At 39.7% G+C, this 9670-nt stretch overlaps 1 protein-coding gene across 1 annotated transcript; it reads left to right on the forward strand.

Moving 5' to 3' along the window:
- The first annotated feature begins 8202 nt into the window (after positions 1–8202).
- On the forward strand, positions 8203–9296 carry LOC133852769 (uncharacterized). Its single transcript, XM_062289521.1, has 3 exons — positions 8203–8278; positions 8379–8934; positions 9071–9296. The coding sequence occupies exons 2-3, from the start codon at positions 8385–8387 to the stop codon at positions 9124–9126; spliced, it is 606 nt and encodes a 201-aa protein (XP_062145505.1). The 5' UTR covers positions 8203–8278; positions 8379–8384; the 3' UTR covers positions 9127–9296.
- The last annotated feature ends 374 nt before the right edge of the window (positions 9297–9670 follow it).

The raw sequence follows: 9670 nt of genomic DNA on the forward strand, positions 1-9670 counted from the left end.
TTTCGGATTTTGCGGCTTTAGGTGTCGAATATCCATTGAGCTATGGGTTTGGGCGGTGGTTCCTGTTCTTCTGACAAATCTAATGGTAGACCCTTGTCTTCTGATGGTGAGGATGTTTTTAACCCATCTCCTTCAAATGCCTTTCATGCAAATTATTGGAGATTGATGATGAAGTCTCGGGAAGAGCCTTGCTTGAGGAGGGCTTATGCTATTCCAAGCTCGGTTGTCCTTCGATTCGCTAATCCTGGCAAAGGTGTCGGTGTCATTGACAAATTTCATGAGGTTTGTGTTTATGAAAATATGTTCAAGGCAAGTTTGAGGCTGCCTTTCCATCCTTTAGTTCGGGATTTTTTTGTTCTACTTCAATCTGGCTCCCAGTCGGATTAAGCCAAACGGGTGGAGGTATTACATATCCTGCTACATCTTGTGGCCCTTAGTGTTGGGAGAGGGCACTGTTCTAACCATAAGAGAATTTCTTGCGGTGTATCGCCCCGTTAAGTATGACTGGCTTTTTTCCTTCAAGGTTCAAAAGAAGTCCACCGTCGACAAAGATTTTGAAGTGATACGTTTGAAAAAAATCCTACTATAATAATAAAAAGTGGGAGACTTTCTTCTTCTTTGTCTTGGGGAACTGGAAATTTCCCCTTTTGAGGGTATGGCACCCAGTAAGAGAGTTCCTTGTATATGGTTGGAACTGGGTGATCGCTATAAGTTATTCCCTTTCTTTTTCTCTTGGTCAGGATCATTATAATTTTTGTTCTAGTTTATGTACCTGTTTTTTGCTTGTTGTTTTGCAGAGCAAAATGTTCCCACTTTGACAACTCCAGAGCAAGAGCGGGTTAACAAGACTATGGCCTTTGCGGAGAATAAGTACAACGCGGAATTTCTTGATTCCGATTTTCTGGCCTCCAATGAGCATTTGGAGAAGTATATTGGCTTTCTGCAGCCCGAGAAAAGGATGAAGTCAATGGCCAGTAGGAGGGGTGTCTAGGCTCAGTTAAAGGTCATCCCTGATAAAGGCAAAGGAGATCTTGTCTTGAATAAAGGCAAGGGGAAACTTGTTTCCGACAAAGGCAAGGGAGTAGAGATAGGGTAGTCCCAAACTCCTTAGTGCGTCTATGCAAGCTTATATGGGAGTTGCGGGTGCGAATCCACCCCACAAAGTTGTTGGGCCCTGACCCACTCCCAACACTACAAAAAATAGGACATTTAATGGCGTGTCTGCAGTAAATTAATTTTTGACACCTCACTAATTAGTGGCGTGTTGAATTAAAACACCTCACTAAAATTATTAGTGGCGTGTTTGATTTAGCACGCCAGTAAAATTGTGGCGTGTCAGTCAGACACGCCACAAAATTGTGGCGTGTTGGTCAGACACGCCACTAAGTTTCCTAGAACCGCGCAGTCCCGCGCGGTTCTTCCCCTCTCCTTTGTTTCTTCCCTCTCTCACTGTACTCTCTCTCTCTCTCCTGTGTCCCTTTCTCACTCTACTCTCTCTCTCTCTCTGTGTCGTCTCTCTATCGCCGGACACCGGCCACTTCAGCTCCGACTAGTATGCATCTCCTTCTCTCTCTCTCTCTCTCTCTCTCTCTCTCTCTCTATAGCTATCTCTTTTGCTCTCTCTCTCTTTAGCTTTCTCTCTCTCTAGCTCTCTCTCAAGCTCTCTCTCTCATCTGTAGCTCTCTGGCCAGCTCAGACGCCGGCCACCAGCAACCCCTGCCGCCCCCGACCTCCGACGCCGGCCACCAGCAACCCATCCGCCCCCGACCTCCGACGCCGTGTAAGGTAAAATCATTTTCCTATTTTTTTCTACAATTATTTATTTATTGATAAAATTTAAAAATAAATAAATAATTGAACTTGAGAAATGAAATAGACAAATTTGTGTAGAATTTCGATTTGAGGCTGCCTAAAAATTTCAATAAGACAGAAATATTATCAATATTTTTGCATTAGTTCCAGTTTAGCTTGTTTGTTGGTTTTGGTGTTTTTGTTTCTTTTGTTCTGTTGGTTTTGTTGCTATTGAGATATAGCTAGCTTTGGTTGTATTGTTGTTACTTTGTTCACTTTTGGTGATTCGTAGTTGTTAATAATATTGCTTACTTATTCATAAAAAAAAAATAAAAAAAAAATTCAATAAGACAGAAATATTATCAATATTTTTGCTACTTTATAGCAAATATCATCAATATTTTTGAATTTGTGAATTTTAAATTTGTGAATTCCAAATATCATCAATATTTTTGCTACTTTTATAGCACATGCATCAGCATAAATATATATATATATATATATATATATATATATATATATATATATATATATATATATATATATATATATATGTATATGCTTTGGAAGTAATTGCGTTGCTTCTGCCTTGGGAATAAATAAATTCAAGTTATTTGATTATATGTCAATGTGTGTTTATTTTGGTTCTCTTTCTGAGTTGTGTTCGTTTCGAGTGACGAGTGGCTAAAAAAATTAAGATTTAGTTTTTGGGAGCAAAATGGAAAGTTTGAGGAAAAAGAAGCAGAAAATTGTTTAGGATTTGTGGGAAAAAGACATCTGTTAGGTTTTTTTTTGGGTAAGAGAAAATACAATTCTTCACTTAGGTAAGAACACCACAATTCTCCCTACAACATAGGGTAGGAAAACACTGCAATTTCTCTAATTCGCCTTTCATTTAAATGATCAAATGGTCTTTTAAATAGAAATACAAATAGATAATACCTAAAATGATAACATAGGTAAGTTTGAATATTCAAATTCAAATATGCTATAATCGTAAATATTAAATAAGCTAATCCTAATAAGTTGGATTTCCATTCCAACTCAACTATTAAACCTATCTAACTCTTTCATGGAGTTAGTTTCAACCAACTAAAACCAATAAAAAAATAAAATAAAATTTAGTTAAAGAGCTTGATATTTGGACAAATATTTGGTGCTTGTGAAAAGTAGTTAGATATAATAACAAAAACAAATTTTTTATTGAAAATTTATATGTTGTTTACTTTATTTTGTTACTATTTTGTATTGTACGTAGAGAAGAAGATGGACAAGACTTGGATGACAAAGTCTAGGGGTACGAGGGAATATAGAGATGGGTGTAGATTGTTTGTTAACTTCGCAGTTAGTAACTGTAGAATCCCCAGTGGAAATATACACTGCCCTTGTAAGTCGTGTCGAAATAACCAGTGTCGAAATAACCAGTGTCACCAGCCCGATGTCATACTTGCCCACTTGACAGGGGGTAAGGGAATAATGACTACATACACTACATGGTTTTGGCACGGTGAGAAGCATGTTCGGGATCCTGTTGCAGGTTCTTACTTGAATCGCTCAGCCGCAGATGTGGCTAGTGGAAGCACAGAACAGGGTGGCGACATGCACTCAATGTTGCGTGATGCATTCGGCATGCACGAAGTTAGAGAAGAAAATTGTGAGCCTGAGGTCGTGGCTCAGGGAGGTGAAAAAATTAGGTGGAATGGAGAATCAGCTGAAGGAAACGCTCAGAAATACTACGACATGCTCAAAAAGTCAGAGAAACCACTTCATGGGGGTACTAAACATAGAAAGCTGAGTGCTACTGTACATTTGTACAACTTGAAATGCGTTGGTGGACTTAGCAACAAGATTTTCTCAGATTTCCTTGAGTTCATCATCCAGTTGCTGCCTGCATGTGATGACACTTTGCCAGCTAATACATATGAGGCGAAAAAATTTCTTAGTGACATAGGGCTTGGTTATGAGAAGATTCTTGCATGTCGTAATGATTGTATGTTATTCTGGAAGAACAATCAAGAATTAGAATCATGCATCGTTTGTGGAGAATCTAAGTGGAAGGATGAAATTCATTTGGACGAGGATGGTCAACCCATATCGTCGAGAAAGAAACGTCCGGTGAAAGTATTGCGGTGGTTTCCACTCATCCCCCGGCTACAGCGGCTTTTTATGTCGGAACATACAGTGCCCCACATGAGATGGCATGTAGAAGGCCGCACTAAAGATGGCGTGCTGAGGCATCCGGCTGACGGTGAAGCATGGAAATCATTCGATCTCTTACATCCAGAATTTTCGGCCGACAGCAGGAACATCAGACTTGGTCTAACCTCAGATGGATTTAATCCATTTGGGAACATGAGCACTTCCCATAGCACTTGGCCAGTACTGCTTGTTTCATACAACTTGCCTCCTTGGATGTGCATGAAACAAACATCATTCATATTATCTCTGATTATCCCGGGCCCAAGTTCACCTGGAATGGATATAGATGTCTACCTTCAGCCATTGATTGAGGAGTTACAAGAACTCTGGAATGTAGGGGTACGCACATTTGATGTCTCGAAGAAAAATAATTTTGTGATGCGAGCGCAGTTGATGTGGACAATAAATGACTTCCCGGCGTACGCAGATTTGTCCGGATGGCCTAACAAGGGTGAGTATGCATGTCCTTGCTGTATGCATTCAATACGGTCTAAACGGTTAAAACACGGTAAAAAACATTGTTATATGGGACATATACGATACTTGCCCATGGATCATCCGTGGAGGCGAAACAAAAAAACATTTGACGGAACCCAAGAATTAGAATGTGCCCCCCATGTGCAAAGTGGAGAAGAAATTCTTGGACAATTATAGGGTATGGTATTTGGGGATGAGAGCGCGGGCATGGCAAACAAGGATAAAAAGAAAAAAAGAAATAAGCGAAAGAAGGGAGAAACATCGACTGAAAATGTAATTTGGAAGAAGAAAAGTATTTTTTTTAGGTTGCCGTACTGGAAAGATAATTTATTGCGGCACAACCTTAATGTTATGCACATAGAGAAAAATGTGATGGACAATATACTTGGCACAATTCTTGACATCCCAGGTAAGACAAAGGATGACCTCGCAGCCCACACAGACTTGATGGAAATGGGTTTGAGACATAAACTCCATCCGTTCACGGCCGATAATGGTAGAACCTATAAGCCCGCAGCATGCCACACGATGTCCAGAGATGATAAAACTCATTTTTTGAAAGTGATTTGAAATGTGAGGGTGCCCGACGGATATGCTTCTAACGTTTCTCGTTGTGTAAAACTTAAAGAATGTACAATATCGGGCTTAAAGAGTCATGACAGCCATATATTGATGCAACAACTTCTCCCTATTGCATTGCGCGGATCACTGCCAAATAACGTAGTTAGACCTCTTGTTGAGATGTCTGCATTCTTCAGGGGGATATGCTCTACAAACTTAACACAAGAGGATATGGACCGACTAGAGGGTGACGTCTGTGTCACTTTGTGCAAGCTGGAACAGATATTCCCCCCCGGTTTTTTTACTAGCATGGTTCACGTGGTCGTGCATCTTGTCCGTGAATGTCGACTTGGGGGACCTGTACAGTATAGGTGGATGTATCCAGCAGAGAGGTAATATTTGTGCATGCTTAATAATTATTTTAATTTTTACGATATTAGAATACAATTGCTAACTAGCACTACTTGAATGGTGTTCCTATGTAGGAGCCTTGGGGGGTTTAAATCTAGTGTACGCAATAAAGCAGCTCCTGAGGGCTGCATTGCGGAAGGCTATATAGAGACCGAGTTGATGACGTTTTGCTCGAGGTATCTAGATAACGTACCAACATTTCACAACAAAATCCAAAGAAATCCTGATGGTTCAAAGGGGGCGGGAACACGAGTCATCCTCGACCGTATCACATTGACACAGATTCATCGATATATTACGAAGAACTCTGACGAGTTCCTTCAACTTCGAGCGTAAGTTGTGTTACATCAATATGTATGTTTAATTATGTTATAGCCTTAGGGTGAATAATAATGCGACTAATTTCCAATTGTAGGATGCACATGGATACGCTTAGGCGATCACATAATAGGGGGTGAACTACAGATGATCAATTAGAAGCTCAACATCATGAACAGTTCTGCGATTGGTACCGTGAATATGTACGAATTATCATCATGTTTAATTATTAAATGTTGAACTTATACATCATATAAACTAACCAAACTAACTTTGTGCGTTTTACATTGTACGTAATATACTCGTAGGTCGATCGATTGGACGATCGAGGTAGGAAGGAAATAGGTGACAAATTGGTGATGCATTGTAGAGGGCCGAAAGAGACAGCTATAAGATATAATAGATATGTTGTAAATGGCAAACTGTTTCGCACTCGAGCACATGATGCGGGAAAGAGGACTCAGAATAGAGGTGTGTGTGTGCCGACCGTTGATGGCGAAATGTACTACGGGAAGTTAACAGAAATAATTGAGGTCGAGTACTACGATAGGACCAAGTACGTTTTGTTCAAATGTGATTGGGCGGACACCACGAGGGACATAGGGTACAAGGTGAATGAGTATGGGCTAGTGCTTGTCAATTTCAAAAAACTTGTACACACGGGAAAGTTGATCACCGATGAGCCGTACGTGCTAACCACACAAGTTGACCAAGTTTTTTACGTTGAAGATGAACGGGACCCAGGTTGGGCTTGCGCTGTAAGAACTAAACCTAGGAACGTATATGATGTTGGTGATGAAGGGCATGATGATGCATGTGCTAACTACCATGAGTGCGAGCCGCTCCTATTGACCAGTAATAATGATCATGATCTACGAGATGACTTCGATCACATCCGACCTGACTTAGATCCGGTCCTAGTGTATGTGTAAAAAAAAAAAAATCTATTTGATATTTTAAAATATTTATTTCTACATTGATTGATTGTTAAATATGTGACTCATTTAAATACTGTGGTGCATATAGTTGATATATATTTGTATAAATACGTGATTTATTTTGCAGAGTACAATGAGTTATAGAATCCCATATGTTATGAAGCGGAATAAGGGCCAAGGATCGAGATCTAGCGAGCCTACGCACACAGAGAGCGACCCTACGCATACAGAGGCAGGGTATAGACCAGTATTCGCAGATGATCACTCAGGATACCAATACAACATCGAAGATAATACATTTGGTCATCTACCTCAAATGCAGCAGACAGTGAGCCAATTAGAGGCGTGTTCCCCTGGTCACGTGGCGCGGCTGTTCGACTACAGCATGTCGGGTTCTCATGATACTGAGACACATCTTTCAGACTATAATGAGACACAAGCTCCGGAGGGCCTACATGATGCACAGTCCGCGGAGGGCCTACATGATGCACAGCCTGAGGATGAGCTTGCTACACGAGTGCTGAACGTGAATCAGATCCAGACGATAAGTAAGTACATATTTTTATAAATTTAAAGGATATATAAGTATTTATTGTTTTGCATTTTATATTCGTTTCGAAATAATTAACATCAATATCTATTAATGTTATAGGTACTAATCCGGATGGCAGCACTTGTTTTGAAGTTATGACCATTATGGACCTGCACAAGGCATGGGAGATCCCCGCGGGAAAAAGGGTCATGATGGATTATAATCCAGGCTGGCAACCCGTAGGATTTAGCCCCAATAAATTTAGACGGCAAACCGGGAAGCTAATAAGGAGCAGAAACTATGTGCATTTACGGGACGATTGGGCGCATGTACCGGCTCGTACAAAGGAGGATATATGGGAAGCCCTGATGGTAAGTAGACTTTTACGTACCGTCAAACTTTTTTTTTTAAAAATTTTTATTTATCATCTTCCAACTTGTGTAGGTGGACTTTTACATCCCACCAAATTATGATTTACAAAAAGTAAAACGAGATGCGTTTCGGGATATGGGTGTAAAGCTCAAGAATTGGAGACACAGCACAAAAGTTAAATTAGGCATTCAACGGGGCGATACTCCTGAGACGGTACGAGCAAGAGTAGGGGCAAGAAGACTCTCCAACTACCGCCCTGAGGACGTGGATGCGTTGTTGAATAAATGGTGTGACGAAGAGTATCAGGTTAGTCATGAATTATGTTACTATTTGGTGTAGTTTCATTAATTTCATTTAGTTGTGTTAGTGTTTACATAATAAGAATGTTAATTGTGTAGGAGTATGCTAACCATATGAAGCAATTACGAGCATTGCAAAATACTCCTCATTGCACGGGGACCAAAAGCTATACGAGGTTGTCACACGAAGAAGTATGTGCATCAATTTATTCCATACATATAAATGTAAACATTTTATATATATAAACATGTGTTATAATGATTTATTCTTTTGGCAGACTATCAAGGATGGCACTCCTCCTACGCGAGCACAAGCGTACATAAAAACTCACAAGAAGAAGGATGGAAGCTATCCAAATGATATAGTAAAAGAGAGATGTGTATGTTATTCATCTTTCATATATTGTTTTACTTATATGTGTAATTATTTATTTACGATGCACATTAGTTTGACGCACCAACATTTAATACTACATGCAGGAAAGGATGGCGATGCTAATGCCAACCGACTCTGCCGAATCGTCAAGCGTAACACAAGGAACGGTACGTTGGAGACATGACGATGCGTATGCCCAGGCGCTTGGCAACAAGCCGGAGTACGCCGGCAGAGTTAGGCAGGTTGGACCAAATATTTGGCCTATGCGAGGGTCCATACGCTCTTACCATACACCATCACAGCCGCATTCACAAAATCAAGGGCACGCCGTCTTTTCGCAAGAAATGTTTGTTTCTGAGATGGAGAGAGCACTCGAGGTTGAGAGGGCACGACACAGTTCTGAGATGGAGAGAGCACTCGAGGCTGAGCGGGCAAGACAAGCTTCTGAGATCGAGAGAGTACTTGAGGGTGAGCGGGCACGACACAAGTTACAAATGGATGAGGTGTTGGCAGCACAATCTCAGATTATGTCCCGTTTTAGCCAAATGGAGTCATTGTGGCGCCAATCAGTATCCGTGCCTGGAGTCTCTCATGATAATATAGTGCCAGACAAAAATTCTGCACATCATATGAATGTGTCATCTGTTGATAGCAGATCAGGTAATAATTAATGGGTTTTTTTTTTTTCGTGGTATGATTACGTTTGTTTAAATTCACACTTTGTTAAATGCTTAGGACTTTATATAATTTGATCATATTGTTTGCTAACATACTACATTTGTTTTATCATTCACAGATCCTACGGAAAATGCTATGCAGTTACCCGATCATGAAAATCTTGCCAACGATTGATATTGGGTAACATTTAGGTTTATTTTAGTTGGCAAATATGTACTTGCCTTTTTTTGTTCCGGTTTTGTTATCAATCTATGACAAAGATTGATTATATATTTTGTTTATTGAAACCTTTGTTTTGATTGTTATGAATTTATGACATATTTTTATTGAAACTTTTGGAATGACTTTTTGGGATTAATTTAGGACAAAGATTGATAATATTGTATATTTTGTTTGTTGTAAGTTTTAGTTTGAGTATTATGAATCTATGTTATGTATATATGTTTAGTGAAACTTTTGGAATAATTTTTTTTTTAGTTGTGATTGTTGATAAAAATTCAAATTGTTGCAATTGTGTTGATTATGGATTGATAGAATTGTTGTAAGCCAATACCAAATTTCGGATTACAGGATTTTAGGTTTTTTGGATTGCAGGATTTTAGGTTTTTTTTTTTAAAAAATACCACAATTAGTGGCGTGTCAGAGGGACACGCCACTATAATATATAGTGGCGTGTGCCTCTGACACGCCACAAATTAGTGGCGTGTCAGATGGACAC

This window comes from Alnus glutinosa, chromosome 12, assembly GCF_958979055.1.
Source record: "Alnus glutinosa chromosome 12, dhAlnGlut1.1, whole genome shotgun sequence".
Taxonomy (NCBI): domain Eukaryota; kingdom Viridiplantae; phylum Streptophyta; class Magnoliopsida; order Fagales; family Betulaceae; genus Alnus; species Alnus glutinosa.